At 47.7% G+C, this 27,887-nt stretch overlaps 1 protein-coding gene across 3 annotated transcripts in view; it reads left to right on the top strand.

Annotated features, from left to right (window-relative positions):
- Window positions 1-1,297: 1,297 nt before the first annotated feature.
- The window catches only part of LOC133375209 (lysosomal acid glucosylceramidase-like), a 33,567-nt gene continuing 6,977 nt past the window's right edge, over window positions 1,298-27,887 (top strand). The window contains exons 1-7 of one of the 3 annotated variants that reach the window (XM_061606821.1): window positions 1,298-1,405; window positions 14,239-14,376; window positions 17,256-17,447; window positions 18,737-18,883; window positions 20,171-20,304; window positions 22,077-22,249; window positions 23,682-23,919. In XM_061606821.1, the coding sequence (XP_061462805.1) occupies window positions 14,313-14,376; window positions 17,256-17,447; window positions 18,737-18,883; window positions 20,171-20,304; window positions 22,077-22,249; window positions 23,682-23,919 (948 nt within the window). In that variant the 5' untranslated portion in view covers window positions 1,298-1,405; window positions 14,239-14,312. Of the gene's footprint in view, window positions 1,406-13,207; window positions 13,312-14,238; window positions 14,377-17,255; window positions 17,448-18,736; window positions 18,884-20,170; window positions 20,305-22,076; window positions 22,250-23,681; window positions 23,920-27,887 lie in introns of those variants that run through there. The other 2 variants (XM_061606820.1, XM_061606822.1) reach the window with 2 other exon arrangements.

Below are 27,887 nucleotides of genomic sequence, written 5' to 3'. Positions count from 1 at the left end.
GGGAACCCTTGCGCTAAGATTAATTAATTAATTAATTAGATTTATCTCCCGCCCTTCCTCCCAGGGCAGCAAACAAAAGCACTAAAAACACTCTAAAACATCATAAAAACAGACACTAAAATATATCACAACAAAACATCCTTAAAAAACATATTTAAACATCTTTTTTAAAAAAGCTTAAAAAACATAACAAAAAGCAATTCCGACACAGCTGCAAGATGAAGTTAGTTTTATGCAATCCATTAAAAATATTAAGATGATGATGATTCCGGAGGGGGGAGTCAGGTGAGTCTGTAGCTGTTAACACCGTGCAACATTAAAAAAACAAAAACCCATTGATTTGGGATGGAAGCAGTCGTGGAGTGGCAAATTCAGAAGTGCAGGTCCCTTCATGATAGTCACAGCCACACACACCCTTTTTTGCTCCTGGGTTGAGAATGAGATCCTTGCTAATGGCTTCTCCTGCAACAGGAGCCAAGCAGCATGAAAGGGGGGCACATTAGCTACTGAAAAGAGTCTTCTCAGTGGCTGACTCACCTCCTTTCACCCTGATCGGCTCCAATCAGCAGGAGAGGATAAGGCAGCATGTTAGAAGACGAGACGTTGATGTGCCTTCAAGTCGATTATGACTTATGGCGACCCTTGGAATCAGCAACCCCCAAGAGCATCTGTCATGTGCAGATCTTGTAAGTTCAGGCCTGTGGCTTCCTTGATGGAGTGATGATGGCAAATAATAGTTAATTTTGGGTGGGCCATTGATGCCTTAATTCAACACCATTAGTACCATATCATCTCAGGCTGCTGCCCCTGTTTCCTCCTCTGTATAATACTGATATGTTTAACTATTTTACTGTTTTTACATTTTATAGTGCTGGTTATTAACCGTAATAAATGATGACTGAATCCTTCTCTGACCCAAAAAAAGTAGGAGGACTAAGACACACACACCCCGATTCCGCACGACTACACCCCTTGACGGCAGCCAAACCTCTCCACGGTTCAGGCAACCAAGCAAGCGGTTCAGCCAGCTCTTTGCAGGGCACACGGGCAGCCTCGATCCTAAGGCAGCTTTACTCCTAAGGAAGTCTCTCTTTCGTTTGCTTGTGTGTGTGTGTGCGTGTTCCATATCCAGGCTAGAGTGCCTGCAGCAACGCTGCAGCTCCCGCGCCAGCGCCCTGCACGCACGTCGGCTGCCACGGGCGCGACTCCGGTGGGAACGCGCGCAGGGGCGGCGGCTGTCGCTTGTGCCCGGCGCAAGAAGACACAAATGACGACAGGCGCAAGGTTCATGTGACCGCACATCATGTGATCGGTTCGCTCGGGCTGCGTGGCAGCCCTGCAGCAAAAGCAGCCCCGGACGTTTCCTGGTTGGCTGCGGAGGATGTCGGTCGTGCCACCCTGCTGGGTAAGGAAGGGGACTACTTCTCTTCCCTTTGCTTTTCGCGGGGAGCGATCGTGAAGCTGTTATGAACTGGCTTAAAGCGAAGGCAAGGGTTTGGTTTGGTTTGGTTAAACCTCGGCTAGTGTTGTTCGGGTAGCCAAATTCAGCGGACGACGGGGCTCTTGTGCATTTTAAGAAGGGATTTCAGCGGGGGTAAAGTGGTGACCTGGCTGAGAAATGTAAGCGGACTGCCTTCAAGTCGATTCTGACTTGTGGCGACCCTATGACTAGGGTTTCATGAGGTTGAGAGGCAGTGACTGGGCCCAAGATCACCCAGTGAGCTTCATGGCTATGTGGGGATTCGAACCCTGGTCTCCCAGGTCGTAGACCAACATTTTAACTACACCATTAAAAGTATTAAAGAAATCCAACGATTAAATGTCCCCTTTAGGATTTGCCTCCCCTAATTCTTCTTGTTATTTATTTGTCTTTATTTATGATTCCATTAGTGGTTAAGGTGTTGGACTACGACCTGGGAGACCAGGGTTCGAATCCCCACACAGACATGAAGCTCACTGGGTGACCTTGGGCCAGTCATTGCCTCTCAGCCTCAGAGGAAGGCAATGGTAAACCCACTCTGATTACCTCTTACCATGAAAACCCTATTCATAAGGATTTCATAAATCAGGATTGACTTGAAGGCAGTCCATATCCATTTATATCCCGCCTGTCCTCCACAGTGACATCCAAACGTGGTTCTCCCCCTCCTGATTTTATCCTCACAACAACCCTGTGAGGTAGGTTCGACTGAGAGGCATGGCCGAGTGGAGATTTGAACCCTGGTCGCCCAGGTAATAGTCCGACACTCTAACCACTACGCCGCACTGGCTCAACATAAGTTGCGCGTTGAAAGATTTAATTTTTGTTTGATTTGATTTGATTTTTTTTAAAAAAAATCTTGGCTCTAGTTTATGGGCTCTGGTTTATTGATGCTGTATGAAGCGCCTGGGAAGGGCAGTAGGTCAGTGGCAGAGAATCTGCTTTGGATGCAGGTTCAGTGAGGTTCAGTCCTGGGCATCCCTGGGGAGTCTTTCCTAGTCCTACATGAAGGTCTTAGGGACTGAACCTGGGACCTTTTGCAGGCAGAGCCTGCTGTGCTGCTGAGCCATGTCTGTTGTACTTTGCATGTAGATTTGCTGTTTGCCGGCTCCTTCGCCGTTAACAACAGCTTGGTGTGCAGACATTAACTTGCTATGGGTGGTATAGAAATTGAATCAAATAAATAAATAAATTAACCCGGTGACGCATTACAGAGATAACAGCCGAGAGACAATCCTGAGCTGGAATGGAAGTGATTGATGTGGGGGAGAGAGGAAGCGTCATCTGCTGAATTTCCATCTGTATGCCGCCTGTCGTAATTCTACCATTGTACACGAAGCATCTAATGACAGCTTTGGCCCGCTGGGGCAAATCATTGGGGATGCTGGATCGTGTCCAGGATTCACACTCTCTTTTGCAACTTGCTTAACGAGCAGTTTGGGGTGTGTACAGCTGTACTCGATGATAACTAACATTGATAACAGCAATAATTAACAGCATAGGATGTCCTGGATAATACTGTGTGTCCTGGATGCTAGAAGCATGCACTGTAAATCTTTGTATCAGCCCTTACATCAGCCAGCGTGTTATTAGGTTGCTGTGAAAAGCCATGAGTGCCTGGCCTAAGGTGAGTTCATGGAAGGGGCAAGATTAGAATCTGCGGCAAAGTTCAGGCTGCAATCCTGGCCTGGATGTAAGCCCCGCTGAACTGAATGGGACTTACTTCTGGGTTGCACTTGCCGGGCACTAGTTCTCAAGGGTTGCAGGTTTCAGCTGCTTCAGGATTTTGGTTTAAAGCAAGTTTCTAGCCCTTATGAAGGGTTAACATTTAAAATGCAGGACTGAATTATGCAAAAGAGTGGTTTTTCTGAGTTTCTTTTGCTATGTAAGCTGGCTCTTTTTCCATAACATACTCAAGTTGCAGAATCCAGCTTGCTTATTTATTTTAGAATCCAGCTTAGGGCAGAATTTAGATTGCCTGGGTGCAGAATTTTTAAATCCTATTTGGGGGGTGGGCAGGAAGAGCTAGGAATATACTCTAGAGCAGAAATGGGAAACCCTTTTGGCTCCCGGGGCCAGATCCTTATCCAATGATAGCTTTGTGGGCCAAATTTGAAGCTGGGCAGAGGCCGGTAACCTGTCAATCACCTGAAGTTGCAATGATGTCGGTGAGTGGGTGCTTTGAAGTCCCAAAGTCAAGACTTCAAAGCATGGCTGCATCTGCACTGTATATTTAATACCACTTTAAACAATCACAGCTTCCCCCAAAGAATCCTGGAAACTATGGTTTGTTCAGTTGCTGAGAGTTATTAGGAGAGCCCAATTCCCTCCGCAGAGCTACAATTCCCAGAATGGTTGAGCAATCCATCCCTCTTCCCAGAGAACTCTGGAGGGGAGGGGGCGCTGAGGGGAGTTGGAAGTCTAGCAATGAAGGCCACAACATTCCCCATCTCAGGGCTAGAGTTTTCCTCACCACTCCCACCCCCGTTCTAAACTGACCGTTAAGGGAAGGGGAACAGAAATCTTCTTGCCCCCAGCACCCCCTACTACCAGTTCTGCAAATTTCTAGAAGAGATAAAGATCCATGTATGTGCATGCAAGAGGTAAATTGGCAATGCTAATTTTCCTTCTGCCAAAGAGGAGACGTTCACCCATCCACTCATCCACTGGTTCATCTCCTTCCCTTGCTGTGTGCAATTTCACATGCCTGCACACCCTGGTATTGCACATCAGGGCGGGAGGGGAGGGGAATCTCTGGCTTCCCTGGCTTGTGCCCTTTGGGACTGGTGGGGCGGAAGGCAGGGAGCCCAACAGGAGGCGGAGCCAGAGCCAATGAGGCGGAGCCAACTCATTCTAGTTTTGACCCCACCCTCCTCCCTCCTGCTGAATTCTAGAAGGGGCATCGCGGAGACAGAGGCGGAGAGGGAAGAGGGCAGCCCGTGTCACCCCCTGGACTGGCTGTAGGGATGGGATCCGTTCGCTGGTGCCAGTTCGAAAGCATTCCGTCGACCTAACAGGCTGGCATCAATTTGAGTTCATTCTTTATCTCCTAGCCGCTGCTTTTAGCAATCTGTGGCTTGGGATTTTCCCCCACTTGGAAAAAAATATCAATATTCATATCCCCATTTTGAAAGGGCGTGTTGATATTTTCTTCAAAATATGACATTTCCTTTAAAAATATTTTTGAAGGAAATATTAATATTTTTAAAGGGATTATTTATCCATGACCGTTCTTAAAATTGATATTTTGGAGGTGGATTTTGTTTTTGGTTTTTTTTTTAAAAAATGTCCATTTTCAAAATTAGCTGCAGAAATTCGCTACTTGAAAATCTGATCCTCAGCGGCTGAGAATATGCGAATTAATGGAAAATTCAGAACCAAATCCGAATTGGGTGGCACTCCAGCCGAACTGGATGCTTCCCTATCTATATGAGGCATCGTGGAGATCTCTGCCCTGTGGCATGTTTGGCTGGGTGACCTTGTCTTACTTGATTAGTTTGTGCTGCAAGGCAAAGGCACTAGAGAGATGTGAACGCTCCGGAAAAAAAGAGAGAGAGAGAAAACAGACTCTTCCCCTCCTCACTGCCCCTGATTCATATTTCTGGTTTTTTTTCCAGACCTTCACATCTCTAGCTATACCCATCAGCTTCACTAGATGACCCTCTGTTTTTTTAGCATCACGAGAGAGGGTGAAAGAGTAAAAATTGATAACCCTTTCTCATATCCCCTTTTTGATCATCTCTAGAGCCATAGCCGTGTTTGCCTGTTGCAGCAAAAAAAGCAAAATGTCTTGTGGCCCCGCGAGACAGGGTAACAAATGTATTACGGCATAAGCTTTCTAGTCCTCAAGACTTGTTAGTCTTTAAGGTGCAGTGACACAAGACTCATTGGCTGAGGCTGACGGGAGTCCAAGACCTAGAGGTCTGCATGTTCCCTATCCTGGCTCTATGAAATGGAAATGGACTGCCTTCAAGTTGCTCCCGACTTACGGCGACCCAATGAATAGGGATTTCATAGTAAGCGGCATTCAGAGGGGGTTTCCCATTGCCTCCCTCTGAGGCTAGTCCTCCCCAGCTGGCTGGGGCCTGCTCAGCGTGCCACAGGTGCACAAGCCAGCCCTTTCCTTAAGAAGAGCCCGGCTGCTGGATATTTAATTATTATATCAAGCAATTTAGATGTGCCAGATTTATTGACATGGCATTGCTGATATGATGTCGATGGAGAAAGTGGATAGAGAGGAGCTTTCAGGCAGCGTAGAGTTAAAACTGGAATTCACTCCCGCACGGCTACCAATTTGGATGGCTTTGTTAGAGGCTTAGGCAAATTCATGGAGGAGACGGCTATCGATGGCTACTTGTCACGACGGCTGTGTTCTACCTCCATGATCGCAGGCGGTATGGCTCTGAGTACCACTTGCTTGTGGGCTTCCCATGGGGGCATCTGGGGTTGGCCACTGTGAGAACAAGATGCTGGCTAGATGGGCCACTGGCCTAATCCAGCAGCAAGGCCGTTCTTATGTCATATATTTTTTTTGGTTGACTGTATATCGACAGTTGTCAAGTGTACTTTATTTTGATAAAGTGTAGAAATGGGGCTGTGTGGTTGTGACGTTTGGGGCTAGGTGTAAGGTGTTGATTGATGTATGTTAGGGCTGTGAATATGTGTGGATGTGCAGTTAGTATCATAAAATTTTGTTTTCTTCCGGATGATAGATTTTGTGGGATGAACAGATCTTGGATCAACAAATCTTGTGCAGATATTTCTTGTTCTTAAGGATTTATCTACTTTAAATCTGAGAAGTTTGCTTATGAATACATAAGAACATAAGAAGAGCCTGCTGGATCAGGCCAGTGGCCCATCTAGTCCAGCATCCTGTTCTCACAGTGGCCAACCAGGTGCCTGGGGGAAGCCCGCAAGCAGGACCCAAGTGCAAGGACACTCTCCCCTCCTGAGGCTTCCGGCAACTGGTTTTCAGAAGCATGCTGCCTCTGACTAGGGTGACAGAGCACCCTAGTCAGGTGTTACCAGCAACTATAAAAGAAAGGAGGAAGAAACTCTATATTTTAACTGGCCAGAGTGGTGGTGCGGGGAGAGACACACATCTACATGTAGTTCTGTTTTAAGTTGTTACCTGCCTGAAATCCTTAGGAGATATCATTGTTACTTAATAAAGAACAGCAGCCTTGTACCTAGTGTTGCTTGGGACTCTAAAAACCCATAAAAGTCAGTGCAATTTTGAAATCAGTGGTTAAAATCAGCACTGTTTTGAAAGGTTCAGTCCTCCATCTTGATTCAAAATGGCATCCAGTTGTACAAAAGACAGACATAAAGCATCATGCGTAATTTGGTTAAGATCGTGCTCTTTTGAAAAGTTCTGTTTGCTGTCTTGATTCAAAATGGCATCCAATCATATACAAACACAGACAAAAACCTGATTTCAGGTATCGCCATGCAAAGTTTGGTCTCAAGGGGTGTCCAAATACATAGCAAAGAAGCCAACAACCCCAGCTCCAGTCAGCATAGCCAGGAATGATGGGAGTTGTAGTGCAACAACATGGGGAGGCACAGGTTCCCCCTTCCTGTGGTAAAGTATATCAGCATTACTGTTCCCCCTACTGCAGATGGGGAGACTGAGGCTGTGAGAGAGGCTGAGAAAGCAAGTTCATGGCCAAGGCAAGATTCGAACCGTGGGCTTCCTGATTTGAAACTCAGCCCCACAGAGTGGTCAGAGTTGAAGGAATAGAATATAGCAGTGACGTGGAGACATAGCTCATGGCACACGATTGAAAAAGATTTAATATCTGAACTCCACCAGATGAACTATTTGTTGACAGCAGGAATAAATGTGTATTAGGGTTGCCAGGTCAGAAGCGTCCCAAACCCTGAGATTTAAGGGAAGGGCCCTAGTGATGTCACAGGGCAGGCCCTAGTGATGTCATCAAGCATGATACATTAAGCATCAACCACAGTTGCTTGGAATATGCCACTCATACAAAAACCACCCCAGAATCATGGGAACTGTAGGTCAGCAAATCGCTTGTCAATCACAACCCTGACTTCACTTATTGGCTAAAAACCTGAAAGGACGGGAATTAGAGCAGCCAACTTTTAACAGAAGCAGCTTGGGGGGGAGGCTGACATTTTGGTGTATATCTGTTGAATCTGACCACCTAGAAACTTTTTTTTTTAATGAAAGCTAAGAGTCTGGAGATTAAGGCGACTCATCTGGAGAGGACGCCCAAAAACCGTAGTCTCTGGGTGAAAACCAGAGACCTGGCAACCCTAGTATTCATCTCAATTTGCTTGTACGATGCTTAAGCGGAGATTAAATTACATACATTCTTTGTTGAGCATTCGTTCTGATTTCTTTTGGGGCAGATATACAACAATGTGAATTCATCATCCATCCTGATTTGCTTGCAGGGTTCCTTCCTATTAATAATTTGTTTAACCAACACTTTTCAGTCCAGTTTCCCCATCATTTTCCAAACCAAAACGCAAGGGTGACACAACACTTTGACCCACTTGAATTGTGCAAACCTAAATTGCCAGTATGTGCTTCAGTCCTTCCTGCGCAATAGCAACAGCCTGGAAGCACCTTCTGGCTGGTGCACCTGGTTGAGCCTTCCCCGATGTGGTCAGCCACATTACAAAAATTACCACCAGATTTGGCAGCTCAAGTTGTGGAACTGAGCAAACGTTCTCCCAGTGATTATTAAAGTTTAGAGATGGGTGGATCTATCCCAGTTTGATTTCTCCCAGTTTCTCATTTTTTCCAATCTTAAGTTCAGATCTCCACATTTCTGCAACAGTTTGCTATATATATATTTTTAAAGTCCTCATGAAAATTTGTCAGCATTTTAGTGCAAGTTTTTCCTTATTTATAAGTTTGTATGCAATTTTACTTAATAGACACCGTTTGGCAGAGCAATGTCCCTAATATAATGCACTTTGACTATTGTTTTCACCAATAGATGCATTTTTACACACTTTAGCCCAATGTCTGCATTCCTGGGCTGAAAGATTCTGCATTGCACAGTTCAGAGATGTGCGTGGCTGTGTTTTGGTTCGGATATTGTTTCGGAAAGTACAAACTAGGTAGGGTTGTTGTTAAATGCGAACTGAATCCAATTTCCCTGCTTGAATCACCTCAGGTGATTGACTATGCTGTTGCACCTCAACATTTCAAAATGTTCCTGCTTTACACCACTTCAAAAGTTTGCCTTTGAAAGTCCCTAGCAACTGTAAAGGTGTCCCTGCACTTATAGTGCGAGTCGTTTCTGACTCTTAGGGTGACGCCTTGCGATGTTTGCTAGGCAGACCGTATATATGGGGTGGGATTGCCAGTTCCTTCCCTGGCCTTTCTTTACCCCCCAGCATATGCCGGGTACTCATTTTACCGACCACGGGTGGATGGAAGGCTGAGTGGACCTCGACCCCTTTTACCGGAGATTCGACTTCCTCCTTCCGTTGGAATCGAACTCCGGCTGTGAGCAGAGCTTTTGGCTGCGTTACCACCGCTTATCGCTCTGCGCCACGGAGACACCATGTACCTAAGCAGAAAGGTTTCAAAATATCTTTCAATTATGTTTGAGGGCACAGAATGTACCATACTGTCAGGATGCAGGACTGGAACCCTGGCACTGCAGACGAGGAGGAGGAGATCATTTTCCCAGAATTGTGTGAAGAGGGGGAGGGAGACCTTGAAACTCCAGCAGACACAGATACAGACTCTGCTCAGGAATTTCCCACGCTCACCCCCCTTCCCAAGCCAGAGCTGTTAGAACAAGAAGGAGGGGGACTTCAACTCCCTCATCAGCCAGAGAAAAGCCCGCCTGATGGGCATGATGTTCACCCCCCTCTTTCCCCAATACCAGAGGTAGAATCTTCAGAAAGGGAGGGGGCAGAACTTCCCCCTTCACCACGAACCCGGAGAAAACAAAAACGAGCAAAGGGGAGAGAGAGGTGGGGCGGGGAAGAGAGCACCCTAAGGCGGAGTGAGAGAATTCGCGCCAGAAAGCCCCCTTTATAAGGAAAGGGGGGGCTGGGATTCCTTGTTCTGTCAACTCTCTTGCATGTCGCTGGACACGTGTATTGTGTTCCTTCATGAGAAGGCGCAGCCTCTGTTTGGATATTACTCTAATAAAGACTGAACTGCTTCCACAACCTGGTCTGGTTTCTGAGTCCAGTCCCGGACATGACACATACAGGACTTACCAACAGTGTGGGCTGTGTCCCGTCAGGGCAGCAGCGGAGCAGATTAATGGTTCGGGGAGGTGTTTGTTCAAAGGCCCCAGCCTGCGTGAAGTTTGTGAAGATCTCCTGCGTCTCTTGCGTGTCGGACAGGCAGGGCGGGGCAGGAGGGTGCGGTGGACAGATTGATCCGGCAAGGCAGCACCACCACGTTAATAAGCTGTCCCAGACGTCTGCCGCCTAGGCCCTTTCCTTGTTAATGTATTTTATTTATGTATTTGTTTCTTCCAGATTTTGTTTTTTTTTAAAGCCCTCTTCTCAGTTGTTCTGGTCCCCAAAGCAGGATATAATTGTTTTAGCATTTAATGCAAAGTTTGTGCAACATCTCTCTCTTTTTTTGGTCAAGGTACCCATTGCCCTTGGGGATAATCTCTAGGGAGGGGCTGCGTATTGTTTTGTGGGCAGGGCCAAAGCCAGAACCAGGTGAGAGCCCAAACTGTTTGGGGCCGCCCTCTTTTTTTCTCTTTCGGACACCCTTCTGCCCCCGGTCCCCTCTTCCTCCCTGTGGAATGCTGGGCACGGAACTGGTCTTCTTTCCAGAGGTCTGAGCTGGAACATTTGCCTGCAGAAAGTTCAGATGGCCTGTGGGGAAAACAATTTTCAGCATTTTCAGCATTTTAGTAGTATTTAATATGCATTTTAGTGTGTGTTTAATTATGTTTTAATTCCTGATATTTTTAACTTATTTTTAAACTGCTTAATATGAGGTTTTAATTGTACGTCAGATGTTTTTTACCTGTTGTAAACCGCCCAGAGAGCTTCGGCTATGGGGCGGTATATAAATTGAATGAATGAATGAATGAATGAATGAATGAATGAATAAATAAATAAATAAATAAATATAAACCTTTACATTCAACCATATTTCCTTGTAAAAACACAATAGCCCACACAAAGCCTATACCTGACTTTCTCACTTCCATGAATTGGGTGCCTCAAAAGAATCAAAATGGCTTTTGTCAGCAGGCCAACCATGGCCTAGTGAGAATGGATCGGCATGCTTTGAATGAGCTCGTTTGGTTTGACAAAGTTCCCTGGATGTGTTCAAAAACCTCTAAACGATGCCTGAAAGTAGTTAATATTAATATTATTATTAATACTTCCTCCCAGAAGGAGCCCAGGGCGGCAAACAGCAACACTAAAAGCTCTCTGAAACATCTTAAAAACAAAAGACTTTAAAACACATTAAAACAAAATATCTTTAAAACGTCTTTTTAAAAAAGCATTAAAAACATCTTACAAAGCAGTTCCCACACAGACACAGACTGGAATAAGGTCTCTACTTAAAAGGCTTGTTGAAAGAGGCAAACTGAACAAGAATTAAGTTCATTTTGGGGTAGAACTTTGATTCCTAGTTCATCTTCATGTGCACTTTATTTCATGTATTTTTTTCCTCTTTAGACTCTTTGAGCCTTTCAGTTTTAAAGATCATAATTGGTGGGGGAAATAAATGAAACAATTCAGATTCTCCTGTGTTTTGACGTTTTAGATTACTGCAATGCGCTCTACGTGGGGTTACCCTTGAAAACAGTCCGGAAATTACAACTGGTACAAAATACGGCGGCTCGTTTACTTACGAATAGCCGCCGTTATGATCATATTACTCCAGTGCTCTACAATCTACACTGGCTTCCAGTTGCTTTCCGGGCTCAATTCAAGGTGTTGGTATTAACCTTTAAAGCCCTGTACGGTGTCGGCCCAGTATATCTGATGGAGCGCCTCCACCGTCACAAATTGAGCCGCCCTACAAGATCTGCCACGCAGGGCCTTCTCTCAGTCCCACCAACTAAAGTGGCTAGGTTGGTGAGGACTCGAGAGAGGGCTTTCTCTGTGGTGGCCCCCTCGCTCTGGAACTCCCTCCCAATAGATCTTCGTCATGCCCCTTCCCTGGATATATTTCGCCGGGGCCTGAAGACTTGGCTTTTTAATCAGGCCGTTGCAACCTTTGAGACCTCTAAGGTGAATCGGCCTTGAACTAAAATGTTGATAAATCTATCATACTGTAAACTTTGTATTGTACTGTACTGACTATATTTATTATTGTATTTTATCGTGTTTTATTGTTCGCCGCCTAGAGTGGCCATCGGCCAGATAGGCGGCTTATAAATTAAAGTTTATTATTCTTAGTCCTTTTTGGTATTTTTTTTTAAATCGGCATAGCAAGTTGTAGCATTCCAAATGTTGGGGGGGAAATGGCTGAGGATCATTTGGATGAACAGGAATCAAACTTGTTTGTTTTGTAAAGGTAGGGAACGTGAACTGGTGTCAGAGCCTTTTTGGACATGTTGGACATGAACTAAGACTAGTTCCTTTTTTTAAAAAAAAGAACTTTCCGAGCTCTGGAATGGATGTCTAGGTCACCTTTGGAATACTGTGTGCTTTGCAAGCCTCAAAAAAGGAGGTTGTAGAGGTGGAAGAAGGCAACCAAAATGATTGAGGGATTGGATCACCTGCCCATGAGGAAAGGCAAACACAGGAATGAGAGAACCTGTGGTCCTCAAGATGTTGTTGGACTTGAACTCCCATCAGCTCCAGCCAGTGGGGCCAATGGTCAGGGATGATGGGAGCTGGAGTCCAGCAACATCTGGATGGCCACAGGCTCCCCACCTGCGTTCTACACACATGTCCCAACCAACCAGGGATCACATATTAAATGAACGTACAGAGAGGTCAAACTGGGATGAGAAGCTCATGGCCCTCCACATGTTGCTGGACCCCCGACTCTCACCAGACCCAGCCAACACGGCCAATGGTCAGGGATGATGGGAGTTGTAGACCAGCAATAAGGTTGAGGAAGGCTGGGCACGATGCACAAAGAGGTATATAAGACAAGTTTTCTATTTTCTGGAAAAGGGAAATGGTTTTGTAGTCTAGTAACTCATCTGGACTTCCTTATTTAGAAAAACATTTACCCCCTGGCCTTCCATTACATTCTTAAAGCTCTGGGCGGCTACAGTTTTGGTGTGGCATTAAAACGCTGTGACCAAGGTTGCTAAAGAATCACCTAAAAGTTTGGACCTGATCGCTAGCATCTCTGCTCTGTTTTGCAAGAAGTCAGGTGAGATCTGATTCGCAGGCCGCCTCTCCTGATGGAGAGGAGCAAGGTTCTCCCAAATACATTAGGGCATCAGCTTGGGAATTTATTTATTTATTTGTTAATTTAATTTATATACCGCCCTAAGCCTGAAGGCTCTCTGGGCGGTGTACAAAAAGATTGGGCAACGAGGGTAACAGTCTCCAGGATTGTCTATGTCGTCGTCAGCCCTGTGATTCTGGAATGCAGGATGTTGGCAAGCCAGATACATACTTATATTTTAACAGTAAGTAAAAAGGAAGAGGCATGATTAAAGAATGATGGATCAAGCGAGTGACAAGGGAAGTTAGGAAAGGTCTCAGCAGGAATGTGGTTTGACCTAGAGAGGGAAGCAACAGGGAAGCACATTATTGGAAAGCTGCGTGGCAAAGGCGGGCAGTTGACAGGGCAGATAAAATTCTTGCAACAAAGGGGAACAGGCAGTACATGAAGGCAGCCAAGGTCAGAGCACCTACTCTGAAGCAGAGAAAGTGGGAATTGATAGGTAAGTTATAAATAATAATAATAATAATAATAATAAATTTTATTTTTCAGCCGCCTATCTGTCCGGGTTAGGGACACTCTAGGCGACGAACAACAAGAATAAAAACAATCCATATACATCAACATAATCAAATTTTAAGCTAAAAAACCATTAATTCAGTTGTAACATAAATTAATCTGTCCCAATCTTGTAGGCCTGCCTGAACAGCCAGGTCTTCAAGGCTCGGCGATAGCTGGACAGGGAGGGAGCCTGTCTGAGTTCGAAAGGGAGAGAGTTCCAGAGGGTGGGGGCCACAACAGAGGATGCCCTCTCTCTGGTCCGTACCAGCCTAGCTGTTCTCACCGGTGGGACCGAGAGAAGGTCTTGCGAGGCTGATCTCGTCAGGCGGCACAATCGGTGATTCTGGAGGCGTTCCTTCAGATATACTTCAATGAGTCTGCTCTGAGCAGGACACGCGTTGCATCCAACGCCCTATATACAATCCCAGCAGCCCCTTATTCCTCCGACTGATGGATAGGGGCCAGAGCCCCAGAGTCAGCTAGCAGTTGGGACAGAGTCTTCTTTCTACCAAGCAGTGAGGACAAAGCCAACTCCCTGCAGCTGCTCCTTCTCTGGCTGACAGGCTTGTTTTCCCCTTGCCACAATGTTCTTCGTGGGAGGCAGGGATGCAACCTCTTTCTGGCTGATGGATAGGACCAGAGTGTCCTTTCTGCAGGCCCGGGGGGCAACCAGCAGTTGGGATTGAGCTCTCTTTCTATCAGGGAGTTAGGAGGAAGCCAGCTTTCTGAGGCTGCTCCTTCTCTGGCCAACAGATGGTTCCCACTGGCTCCATATTTGGATTCTTCATTTGAGGCACTGTTCGTTACACAATCGCCCACAGCCCAGGCAGGAGAGTTGTCCCTGAATGTCTTCTCCCCTTGTTTGCAGATGTGAAGAGCCAGCCTGGGCTTCTTTCTCCCCGGTCTTTTCTGATCCAACCTTGGCACGGCGCCAGCGTAACGATGGGGTTCGGGAGAGCGAGCCTTTGGGGTTTCTTCGTCTTGCAGATGGCAATTGGGGCGATGGGTAAGTATGGCACAAACAATCTGGGACCTGGTGGTGTTGGGCATGCAACAGCAACCTGTTAGCAAAGTCACTGAAATAACGCAGACAGAAAAGATCCTGGTAACGCTTTACTAGGTAAATGGATCAAAAACAAGTATAGCTGGAGGACAAATGAAACAGAGAGGTTTTGTCTTTCTTAGTTCAGGTCTTGTACAGAGCAGGGAGACATACAACCAAATGTATGGAGGGGGGAACTCCCAGAACTACAGAGCCAATCAGAACATGTGCTGCCTCAGCAAAGATCATGCCGCTCTGGGTGTTTGCTGAGCCCACCTCCACCCCCCTCTCTTGGTTGGCTAACTGATAACAGAATTAACCCTTAACTAACAAACAATGATCCGTACTGTTGAACTTCCAACGGAGGTGTGTGTGTCAGGATTGCCAGGCCTCCGGTTTTCACCTGGAGACTCTGTTTTTTTGGGTCCTCTCCAGCTCTCTGGATGAGTCACCTTAATCTCTGGAGTCTTAGCTTTCATTTTTTTAAAAATTAAGTTTCTAGGTGGTCTGATTCAAAAGATATAACCCAAAATGTCAGCCGTCCCACCCACCCCCACAACTTCTGTTAGTAACGGCTGCTCTAATCCCTGTCCTTTTAGGTTTTTAGCCAATAAGTGAAGTTAGGGTTATGGTTGACAAGATTTGTTGACCCCCCCAGGCAACAGCTAACCCTTTTCCTGCTTGTCTCACATCAGGAATTCAGTAAATATTCACTAATAGGCAAAAAAAGCTTGCGGTTTAAGAGTGTACCTAAAGCCAACAGATATTTCTATCAAACTTTAAAAAGCAGGGAAATTCGGCAGCTATAGTGAATGCACCAGGGGAGCAGGAGACCTGAACTCCTCTCTGAGATATTGTACTGCCCTACAAATTTGTCAAAATGCAAACACAATTTGGGTTGGTCTTTCACAGTCCAATCCACTTCCTGTGTGGCTTGGAAGAATTTGGTAACATGTGCCTCTGAGCATGTGGTGAGTGGTGGTGACACCTGCCATCTCCAAAGATGGTGAATTATGTTTTTGTATGTTTGTTGGTGTTCTTCTTACTTTTCTTCTTTTCTGTGTTACTACTGTTTCTACAGAGAATCTAACCTAGAACATTGTATTTCTCTCATTATTCATCCTAGAAATCTGTGTTGAATTTATTTTTATTAATTTCAAAGCCTTTTTATTGGTCAATGTCATATGATGGTGAAGATAGCCTTTTCTGTTTCAAACTGGAGGTTATGCTCTATTTCTGTTTTGGATGTATTAACAGTTGAATCTGAAACTTCAGTTTGATGTAAAATCAGACTGATTACAATATGTTGCTACTTAAAGAATGACTCTAGCCGTTGGAAAAAACAAACTTGGCCTGCCGAAGATGCATGTTTTCAGCCTGCTATGCTTAAACTACTCCACTTAAGGAAAGGTGGGCATGGTCAATTAAAAACATAGAGCACACTTAGAATTTTGCTAGAATATATTTCACCTCCCATTGTTTTATCTTGTGCAAACTGAGACACTCCTCATGTCCACTGGAGACTATTCTGTAGAAGAGTCAGTGCCATTATTCCACAATTTTTTTGGACCTTTTTTTTAGTATTGCAAAGTGTTGCTGTACTTCACATATTCACAGAAACAGAAGCAAAGAAAATATTTACTATAGGAAACTTCACTAAAATTGCAAAGTAAATCAAACATATTTAAAGGGACTAAGTGCTGAGAGTTGCTAGGAGATGCCCTGTTCCCCTCACAGAGCTTCATCAGAGCTGCTGACTGTTAAACCATCCTCTTATCCACCCACACTTTTCTTCCCCGGGAACTCTCTTTCACACCCCATCCCATCTCATCCCTGGAGATCCAATCTGCTTTCTTGATCACCTCCCAAAGAAGTAGTTGCTGTGGTTTCCATGCCTGTTTCCACAGGGCAAAAAGTCTCTTTTCAAGGTTGTCTCTTTTCCATGTTGCGCAAGGGCCTTGTTTGGGGCACTTAGAATTCCTTCCCTGTTTTTCCTGTGCAGTCTTCGGCACAGTCTGTTTAAGCTGTGGGCACGCCATGCATTTAAAGTGGGTGACCTCCCCCAGAGAATCCTGGGAATGGTAGTTTACTCCTCGCAGAGCTACAATTGCCAGCACTCTCGCCAAGCTGTAGTTCCCAGTAGCGTTGGCTGGTGGCTCCATGTCAGTGCGGCAGTGGAATCCACTATGGATTTTAGTCTAAACTTTTAAGACGCTGTCCAAGGTGCTGAACCTACCTTGGACAGCTATTTGAAAGTTTGGACTAAAACCCGGAGTGGATTCCACTGCCCTACTGACATGGAGCCACCAGCTGCCATTGGTTCCCAGGATTCTTTGGGGGAAACCATGTGCTTTTTAGGCAGCGCTTGGAAAAGTTACTTTTTTGAACTACAACTCCCATCAGCCCAGTCCAGTGGCCATGCTGGCTGGGACTGATGGGAGTTGTAGTTTAAAAAAGTAACTTTTCCAAGCTCTGTTTTTAGGGCATAGTATGGATTTGACCCCTGCCACCTTGATACTCTGAATAATAGAGCAGCAGGGTACAAAAAAGCCCAGAGGTTCATGGGAGGTGTAGTTCTCTTGCAAGGGCTGATGATGCAATCCTTTATGATCCAGGCTTGGAGAATCTTTGCTGACATCCTTAGCAAGTTCTGGACTGGCTGTCCAATCCCTTTTTTCCCCTCTCCTGGGGTGCACCAGCAGCAAACCTCTGCTTTTGGGTATCAGAAGATTGTCCAGAAGGGAATACAGCCCTCAGGTTGAAATATGTACCCATCGCTGCTCTGGAGTAACTGGATCTCTGCCCAGGCCCCAGCTGCCCTTGACCTCTTGCTTCTCCCTTAGGCAGCCAACCCTGCAGCAAAAAGTATTTTGCCCAGGATGCCATGGTGTGCGTTTGCAACCGCACCTACTGTGACACGCAGGACCCTGTCTCTCTCCCGCCCACCGGCTTCTTTGTCAAGTATGAGAGCAGTAAATCCAGCAGCCGGATGGAACGCAGTGAAGGGAAATTCCAGGATAAGACAGTCACCCCAGGTACCCCCTTTGTTGGTCCTTTTCGTATGTGAGAGAATCATCAAATTGGGGTGGTTTGTAAGCTAGCCTTCTTGCAACCTGGTGCTCTCCAGATGTTGCTGGACTCCAGCTCCCATCATCCGTGATGATTGGCCATGCTGGCTGGTGTTGCAGTCCAACCACATCTGGAGGGCCACAGGTTCCCCATACCTGCTTTACACCCCTGTAAGTGCATTTTAATATGTGATCCCTGATTGGTTGGGACATGTGTCTAGGATAGGTGTGGGGAACCAGTGGCTCTCCAGATGTTGCTAGACTCCAGCACCCATCATCCCTGACCAGTGGCTGTGCTGGCTAGGGCTGATAGGAGTTGGGAGTCCAACAAATATGTGGGCCACCAAGTTTTCCACCCCTGCAGCGAAGATGTATGTGCTTATAAGTCCTTTTATTCTCTACAGAGGGACACAGTGTCTGTTTAACGGTTGACGCAAAGAGGAGTTTATTGAATTGCACCTTACCCTGTTGCAAAATAAGAGCATTCATTCATTTTTTCTTTCAATATTTACATACTGCCTGATAACTCAAAGTTCTCTGGACAATATACAGTAAATGTTGAAGCCAATGTGCCAGTGGTGGTGTAGTGGTTAGGCTGGGATCTGGGAGACCAGAGTTCAAATCCCTGCTTGGCCATGAACTTCCCTGGCTGACCTTGGGCCAGTCACTGTCTCTCAGCCTAACCTACCTCACAGGGTTTTAGGGAGGATAAAATGGGGAGGGAGGAGAGCCATGGTTGTGCGCCTCCTTGAGCCGCTTAGAGGAAAGGTGGGATGTAAAAGTAATCACAAAGAAACAAACCGTTGAGTGTATAAATAACTAAGCCCGATTCAAGGTTTTGCTGTTAGCATGTAAAGCCCTAAACCTTCAACCCTGATCATGCCTCTTGATTATTGGGTGGAGAGGGGAAGGGGAGTGTGTGCATAGAATCATAGAGTTGGAAGGGGCCTACAAGGCCATCGAGTCCAACCCCCTGCTCAACGCAGGAATCCAACTCAAAGCATGCCCGACAGGTGGCTGTCCAGCTGCCTCTTGAAGGCCTCCATCGTTGGAGAGCCCACCACCTCCTTCGGTCATGGGTTCTATGGTCGTACCATTTTAACCGTTAGGAAGTTTTCTGTAGAAACTGGCCCACTGTACAAAAGGTAAAATTCACACCCGGAGAGCACCTCTTTGGTTACACAAGCTGTGGGTGTCCCACCAGTTTCTGGAGCTGAAAGGTTACAATCCTCTTCTTTTGTATCGCTGCCTCTCAGACCTGGTTCTGGTTCTGGAGACGACCCAGCGATATCAAATCATAAAAGGGTTTGGGGGCTCCGTCACCGATTCAGTTGCCATCAATATCCTCTCTCTGACGCCCAACACCCAGAACAATCTTCTCCGTTCATACTTCTCAGACAAAGGTGAGTATCCGGGGAAATGGACCATTGGGTGCGTGCATGTATGAAAATCGTCATTTGGGGATACCAATCCAAGGATCTGTCCAGCAGTGACCAGGACATAGGATCTGAGGCTATAGTGCCACCAGGTAAGGATCCTGACCAGGTTACGTAAGACCATAGCAGCCCCAGGGAAACCGAACAAGCCATCGTTGCCGTTTGTGGCACCAGCAGTTGTCAACCCTTGCCTCTCCAGAGGGTGCATCCCTAGCAGGTGTGGAAAGAGGAAAGAAGGGCAAAGGGTCTGTGTGCCATCCTTGCTTGGAAAGGCTTAAAAAGAACTCGAAGCTGCTTTTTGGGCTAGGTTAGGAACAGGCTGTGGCTGCCTCCCTGGAGGTTCCAGGACTTGAACCCGGGACCTGCTGCGCGCCGAGCAATGGAAACGAGGGAGCGGAAGGAAGCAGGAATGGAGGTGGGGGTTGGGTCGGTGCCTCTCCAACCTGAGCGCAACAGCGGCTCTCCCCTCCCGCCGTTTCCAGCAACCGCGGAGGGAGAGCATAGCCCATTGTGGCGAGGAAGCGTCGAAAGCCGTGTCCTCCGAGACTTTGTCTGATCCTCGTTTAAAGCCCTCCAAGTGAGTGGCCATGGCTGCTTCTTGGGGGAGGCGAGGTCTCTGGCTCTAAGCAATGCTGGCGATTAGGGGGCCACGGAACCCGGGGCTCAGAGGGAGGAGCTTGCTGAACCAGATGTCACAGCAGCAGGCTCCATAGAACCAGGAGCGGGACCCTCACGGGCACCTTCCTCTGGACCCGAGGAATGGCGTGCCCCCCACAGCTCCTCACCAGTCCAAGGGTGCATGGAGCTCAGGGAACGTCATTGCTTAGCAGTAAAGCCGATGCTTTGCATGCACAAGACCCTGGATTCAATTCACAGATGTTCTGCTTTTAAGATGTTTTTAGTGTTTGTTTACCACTCTGGGCTCCTTCTAGGAGGAAGGGCGGGATAGAAATGTATTATTATTATTATTATTATTGGGTGGAAGGGCTGAGAGAGGTCCTGGAGAAACTACCAATCAGAGAGCCTGTGGCCTTCCAGATGCTGCCACCATCCCTGACCCTTGGGCATGCAGGCTGGGATTTGCAGGAGTTGGAGTCCATCAACATCTGGAGGGCTCCACAGATTCTTCTTGACCCTGGTGTAGGCGATGCACAGCTGGATGGGTCAGTGCTCTGATCGATAGAGTGGGCCGATGGAGCCGTAAAGTGGCCAGTTGTATCCTCCATAATAGCTTCCCTCTCTCCACACCTGCAGGGATCGAGTACAACCTCTTGCGCCTGCCCATGGCAAGCAGCGACTTCTCCACACGGACTTACACGTACGACGACTGGCCCTACGATTTTGAGCTGAAGAAGTTCAGCTTGGTCGATGAGGACATCAAGATGAAAGTGAGTGTCATGCGAGTGGAGGCGAGAGGGGGGTGGGCGGTGGGCAACAGCAGACACACACATCGTAGGCAGAGGGGTGTGTTGCTTTATCTTGCTTTCTATATGTATACTATTTCAGATGGGACCCCTTCAAAGATGTGGTGATGTGGAATTCTCCTTTTTCTGGTCCCAGCCAGCTATGCCCTTTAGTAGGACACTCCATTCCATTACCCCTCCAGTTTTCGTGTTTTGCCCCCAAAAGGCACTCTGTGTTTTGAGCCTGTTCAGTCCTCATCGAGTTGTTTAGGATTTCGTTCCCCCACTCCATCTCAGTAGATTCTTTTTTGGGAGGTGGGAGTGTTTCTGCAAACCTTGAGGTTTCCCTGAGTTTGCGGACACCTTCTTTGATTCTCTGTTTTTTTACGGCGCTTAGCGTAGGAGAAGGGCCATCGCTCAGTGGTTTGCATGCAGAAGATCCCTGGTTCAGCTTTCAAATAGGGCTGGGAATGTCCCCAGCCTCAAATCCTGGAGAACCGCCGCTTGTCGGTGTAGACAATACTGAACTAGATGAACCAGTGGTCTGACTCAGGTCACCTCCACCGCATACCTTTAAAGCACATGGCTCCCCCCAAAGGATCCTGGGAACTGCAGTTCCCAGCACTCTAAGCAAACTACAGTTCCCAGGATTCCTTGGAGGGAAGCCATGTGCTTTTCAAAATGTGCTTTAAAGGTGTGGTGCAGATGTGACTTTGGCGTAAGACAGTTTTCTAGGTTCTTGTGCTTACCTGTGATTGATGGTTTTGTCCTACCTAGGGTTCTGGGAACGTTTGAGTGTTATTGTGTGTATTTTGATGGCTTTCTATGTAAATTATTATTATTGTTATTGTTGTTATTGTTGTTATTATTATTGTTATTATTATTATTCCATTTCTATCCCGTATTTCCTCCAAAGAGCTCAAGGTGGCATGCAAGGTTCTCCCCCTCTCCACTTTACCATCCAGTTGGGTGCACTGTCTATGAAACAGGTTTCCATGGCCGCCTCTTACCTACTTTATCTGGATGCGTTTCAATTCGTGCGGTCCTCCTGTCTGACCTATTCCCTTGTGCTCTAGAACGTTGCCCCAGTCGGCTTGTTGAGGCTAGCGATAAGAGACTGGCCAACTCTGCCTTGACTGCTGTGGGGTCTTGTTTGACTGACCGTCTAGTCTCCATTCCCCTAAAGGAGTCTGTAATGGGGCCGTTGTGTCTTGTGTTTTTTAAGCAACCAGCCTATTCTTCTTGGAAAGGGAGCTGTGCACTGAGTGATTTAAAGGCAGCGTTGACACACACAAAACTAAGGCGTCGCATGATCTTGATACCCTGTTTAAAAGTCTCAGGAATGCCAAGAAACATGATTTGTATTGTTTATTTATTCATTATTACATTTATATTCCGCCTGTCCTCCAAGGAGCTCAAGGTGGCATACAAACATGGTTCTTCTCCATTTTACCTTCACAACAGCCCTGGGAGGTAGGTTAGGCTGAGAGACTGTGACTGGCCCAAGGTCACCCAGCAAACCTTATGGACGAGTGGGGATTTGAACTATGGCCTCCCAGGTCCAAGACTGTAACAACTATGAGATTTTTTTTAAATAATAAATCTAAATATAACAACAAATGCACACAATTTCAGCTTCCCCCTGCTCCCTGTTCACAGTGTATTGTTCTCTCAACAAGAGCATCCGGATCTTCTTGACCCCTGCTCTTTCTACACCAAGATCTTCCTCACTGGCTGGCCATCCCCTCTCCTTCTAGATTCCTCTTGTTCATCGTGCCAACGCTATGTCCAAGAGACCCATCTCCTTGGTTGCCAGCCCGTGGACCTCCCCGATTTGGATGAAAACCAACAACGACTGGAAAGGAAAGGGCTCCCTCAAGGGGATAGCTGGCGACCGATACCACAAGACGTGGGCCAACTATTTCGTCAGGTAAAATGGGCCAGGGGGAGGGAAGGGGCCCCAAAGAAGGAGCGCCAGTGCAGTTTGAATGGTTAGAGTGCTGGTCTAGGACTTGGGAAGAGACCGGGGTTCGAACCCCCAGCCAGCTGCGAAGCTTGGGCCAGTTGCTGTGTCTTCAGCCTGGCCTACCTCGCAGGGTCATTGTGAGGATAAAGTGAGAAGGAACCATGTAGGCTGCCTTGAGCTCCTTGGAGGAAAGGTGGGATGCAAATGTAAGAACGAATGACTGAAGCTCATTGACCAGGCTAGGGAAATAGTTGATGGGACGCTCTCTGCCAGGATTGTATGTGCGAGAGAGCCCTCTGCAAGTCTAAAAGGGATTTGCAGCGTGTGCAACATTGGCTCCTGTGATTGGCAGGGGCTTGGCTAGATCTATTAGAAATGTGAGGAGCATCCCCTCTTTGTCAGGGTGCACTTCAAGCTCACGGCTCAGCCCACTTCCCTTGAAGTTTCCATTTGTCTTGATCCAGTTGGCGTCCAAGGGAACGGAACCTTGGCAAGGTGAATCTGTTGAATCCGCTTTTAAAGCCATCCAGGTCCCTGGCCATCACTGCCTCCTGTTATTGTTATATGCCTTCAGGTAGAGGCTGCTCAGCTCGGGGACCAGGTGCCAACACCTGTCTGCTTAGAGAGTCTTGACGGCACCAGCCGTGTCTGGAGATCTTATCGGAGGCCAGTGGGAGGCGAGATGGAATGTCTGGCTCAGCAAGATGGGCAGCCTCTATAAGTAACAGGGAGGATCTCAAAACTGAATTAATTTGAGAGTAAATGAGGAGACTTTTCATAATCTTCTAGCCTCACCTTGAAACTGAGATTCTGTTGACACCATCAGTGGTCCCAGTGGCTCAGACTGTTGTTGTTGTTGTTATATGCCTTCAAGTCGATCACGACTTATGGCGCCCCTATGAATCGGCGACTTTCAACGGCATCCATTATAAACCACCCTGTTCAGATCTTGTAGCTAGGTCTGTGGCTTCCTTTGTGGAATCAAACCCTCTCTTGCGTGGCTTGGCTGTGCGCTGTGTGAAGAATCCTTTTCTTTTGCCTGCCCGGAACCTTCCAACGTTCAGCTTCGTTGCCTGCCACGAGTTCTAGTCTTACGAAAGAGGGAGGAGAGCTTTTCTCTGTCCTCTTTCCCCGTGCCGTGTGTGTTTGTCAGTTGCTTTGAGTTCAGTTTTGAAAGCAAAAAAAGGCAAATAAAATGTCATGAACGATAAGAACCCTGAAGACCTGGTTTTTTAGGCAGGCTTTTGGAACGGGCTAGTTTTACTGTGTTTTTAAATTTTTAACCGTTTTATATACTGTTTTAACGTGTACGTCGCCCAGAGTGGCTGGCCAACCAGCCAGATGGGCGACTAACAAATCTCATAATAAATAAATAAATAAATTTCCCCGCTCCCAGGTTTCTGGACGAGTACGCCAAGCAGAATTTGACCTTCTGGGCGGTGACGGCTGAAAACGAGCCGACAGCCGGGCTAATTATCAACTACCCCTTCCAATCCCTGGGATTCACGGCTGAGCAGCAGCGTGACTTCATTGCGCTGGATTTGGGCCCCGCTCTGGCCAACAGCTCCCACAAGGACATCCGCCTCATCATCCTCGATGACAACCGGGTGCTTCTGCCCCACTGGGCCAAGGTGGTGAGTACTGCGGGTGGCTGCAGGCTGAGGGTGAGGGCCGCGTTCATAAGAGGAACTCTGGAAGCTGCCTTCTGCAGATTCAGACCATTGGTCCATCTAACTCAGTGTTGACCACACTGACCGGCAGCGTCCAGGATTTCAGCCAGGCGGTCTCTAGTTAAAAGTGTTGGACTAGGACCTGGGAGACCAGGGTTCAAATCCCCACTCAGCCATGAAGCTCACTGGGTGGCCTTGGGTCAGACACTGCCTCTTGGTCTACCCTACCTCACAGGGTTGTTGTGTGGGGATTAAATGAGAAGAGGGAGAACTGTGCATGCCGCTTTGAGCTCCTTGGAGAAAAGGTGGGTTATAAATGCAATTGATGATCATAATCAGCTGGAGATGTCAGGAATTGACCTTCTACACGGAAGGCAGATGCCCTGTCACTGAGCTACAGCCCTTTCCCATTCCTTCCTGGGCAGGCTTTGTGTGTGTGTGCGTGCGTGCGTGCATGCGTGCGTGCGTGCGTGCGTGCGTGTGTGTGTGCAGTGGGCTGGGCCAAAAAGCAAAAGTGGGCAGAGCAATGCATGTGAAATGTTTCCTTTGTGCCAGTAGGCTACTTTGTGTGCATACCCGGACACCCTGCTCTATCCAGGCAAGAAAGTAAGTTAGGGATGTGTTCCAACCAGGCAAGATGGTGACCAAGACGGATGCTCAATCAGGAGCTCCGTATTCTACCTTTTAAATTTTACCATCTATCGCCTACCATCTATTACCTACCACCTACCACCCTACCATACCTGTACTGTCGATGCCATCGCTTGTTGGTACGGGTGTGGGTGTGCTGTTTTGGCTGATGCGGACGTGGACGCCGCGCTTTTATTTGCGGCCTTTGGCGCCGCGGCCTCGGGTGCTGCTGCTTTGTTGTTGCGGTCGGGCACGGATGCTCGCGGATGCTCGCGGCGCTGCGTCCTTGGACCTCTCCTGGACTGGACTGTTGCTGCTGGACTGTTGCTGCTACCTGCTGTTGCGGCTGGGTGTGGATGGTCACGCCATGTCGCGCCGTGCCGCGCCGAGCCTGTGGGCCCTCTCGGACCACTGTCGTTGCTTGGGCTTGGGTGCCGCTGGTCTGTTGTGGCCTGCGTTGCCCTGGACCTTCGCTGTCGGTCGCTGTTCGGGTGGAGCCGCCGCCATTCTGTTGCTCTGGGCCGTTGTTTCGTTGTGGCCGGACGCGCTGGGTGACTGTGGCACTGCGGCCTTGGATCGCCGTTGGATCTGGGCGCCGCGGTCTTGCCTGGTGCAGGGAGCCGTGGTCTCGGTCCTTGTGCTGTCTCGGGCCGTTGTTGCCCTGTTACTGCGGCTGCCGTTGCTGTCTTCTGCCATCTGCTGGAATACGGCTGCTATTGGAGTGTGGACTTTCTGCCTTTGCTTATTGACTATAGGTGCTGCTATTTTTGCTACCAGCTGCTGTACCATCGCTATCGCCAGCTCCCGTTGCTGTGGCCTTTGGCTTTGAGCTCATCACAACTCTGATTATATTCTACTTGCGAGTTCTATCCGCAAGCACTATCTGTGAACTGCTTCGCCATTGCATATGAGTGTCATCTTCATTATTGCCACCGCTAACATTGTTAGGATTATTGCTAGTTGTTGATTATGGAAATGTGGGGTGTGTATGGATGTGTGAATGTGATGGAAATTGTACTGATTTTAATTTGAATTTGAATTTAAATTAATCTACAGTTACAGAGTGTGATTGAGGCGGGTCTCCAGTTTATTATTGTTTTAGGGTGGGTGGCCTGTCTGATCGGCGGACCGGGATAGGGGCATGTGCAAGCCAAGGGGGGATGTGACAGGGAGGGTGAGGGGCCAAACTGTAGAAAAAGTGGCTGGCAGGCGCTGGAATGGTACTGCTGGCAGACCAGGCCAGATTAGGGGAACAAGGGATAGATGCTTAATACCCATCCCATGTTCCAGGTCTGTCCAGAACCAGACGAGAACTGGGGGATGCAGGATTCCTACTGACCTTCGACTGCTGTTGTGTAATGCCAGCTCTGTAGTACAAAAAACATCACACATTCATGATATTATCTTGGATGAGCGGGCAGACCTGGCATGTATTACGGAGACTTGGCTGGATGAGGCCTCAGCTCCCATTCTTGAGACCATGTGCCTGCCGGGTTTCCGTTACGCACAGCAGCCGAGGGTAGGAAGGCGGGGAGGGGGAGTGGCAGTCATCTACCGGGAGTCTTTAGTTTTTACCAGACCTCCTCTTCACAGGACTAAGTTTGTTGACTGCATGTACTGGAGGTTGGGCCCGAAGGGCAGTTTATTTATTATTTATTTATTTAGTTCAATTTATATACCGCCCACAGCCCGAAGACTCTCAGGGCGGTGTACAGCATAGGATAAAATACAATAACATCACAAGAACAATAGAACATAAATATAAACAATAAATAACCTCATATACATTAAAAGCTTAAAAGGTAGATTAAAATGCCTGGGAGAATAAAAAGGTTTTCACCTGGCGCCGAAAAGATAGAAGTGTAGGCGCCAGGCGGACCTCATCGGGGAGACTGTTCCATAATTCGGGGGCAGCCACTGAAAAGGCCCTAGATCTTGTTACAACCCTCCGAGCCTCTCTGTGATTCGGAACTCGGAGGAGGGCCTTAGATGTTGAACGTAGTGAGCAGGTAGGTTCGTAGTTTGAGGATCCTGCTGGTGTACCGCCCACCCCGCTGCACGGCAGACTCCCTGGCCGAGGTGCTGGAGGTGCTCTCGGCTGTACGGGCGTTGTCCCCAGAATTGTTAGTGCTGGGTGACTTCAACGTGCATGCCGAGACCACTCTCACTGGAGCCCCTCGGGATTTCCTGGAAACCATGGCTTCCTGGGAACTGCACCTTAGTAACACTGGGCCCACCCATGTAGCTGGTCATGCTCTCGACCTTGTATTTGTCCTAGGAGAGGAGGGAAGTGTTCTGAAAGTGGGGGCTATTTCTTTTACCCCCGTGTCATGGTCAGATCACTATCTGGTGAATTTTGACATCTCGATGCCACACTCCCTCCGCAGGGGTAAAGGACCTATTAGAATGGTCCGCCCTAGTCGCCTGATGGATCCAGAGGGATTCCTGACTGCGTTTGGGGAATTGGAACCTGCTGAAGGCCGCCCGGTCGATGCCCTGGTGACAGAGTGGAATGAGGGAATCACCAGGGCATTGGACCGGGTGGCTCCGAAACGTCCTCTCCCGCTGAAAAGAACTCAGTTAGCACCATGGTATACACCACGGTTGTGTAATCTGAGACAGGAGGTGAGACGACTAGAACGCCGGTGGCGGAAATCCCGCTCCGAAGATGTCCGGACACAGGTTAGAGCAGCAGTAGCTGCCTATCAAGTGGCAGTGAAGGCAGAGAAGAAGAGGTTCTTTGCTGCCTCCATTGCGTCTGCAGAGTGCTGTCCCAGGAGGTTGTTCCAAGTGGTCCGAAGCCTGGTCGGTCCAGTTGCTCAGGAACCCTTGGAACAGTCACAAGCCTCCTGTGACAAATTAGCAAAGCACTTTGCTGACAAAATCGAACACTTACGGAACTTGATCCCGTACGCCGTGGATACAGTAAATGAACCAGAGTTGGCCAGTTGCAACCCGGTCACATGGGATCGATTTCGGCCTCTCCCTTCTGAGGATGTGGACAAGGTGCTCTCAACTGTGAAGCCTACCACATCTCTAAATGATCCTTGCCCGTCGTGGCTCCTTGTGAGCTGCAAAGAGAAATTGGGCGAGGGGATTAAGGCGGTGGTTAATGCATCCCTAGAGGAGGGTGTAATGCCATTAGCCCTCAAGGAGGCAATTGTAAAGCCCATCTTAAAGAAGCCCTCCTTGGATCCCCAAGTTCTGAACAACTTTCGCCCAATTTCAAATTTACCATTCCTGGGCAAGGTCATTGAGCAAGTGGTGGCTAATCAGCTGTCGACACACTTGGATGAAACGGA

Source organism: Rhineura floridana, chromosome 22 (genome assembly GCF_030035675.1).
Source record: "Rhineura floridana isolate rRhiFlo1 chromosome 22, rRhiFlo1.hap2, whole genome shotgun sequence".
Classification (NCBI taxonomy): Eukaryota; Metazoa; Chordata; class Lepidosauria; order Squamata; family Rhineuridae; genus Rhineura; species Rhineura floridana.
Note: the sequence above shows the minus strand (reverse complement) of the source record. Positions and strands in the feature narration are given on the sequence as shown.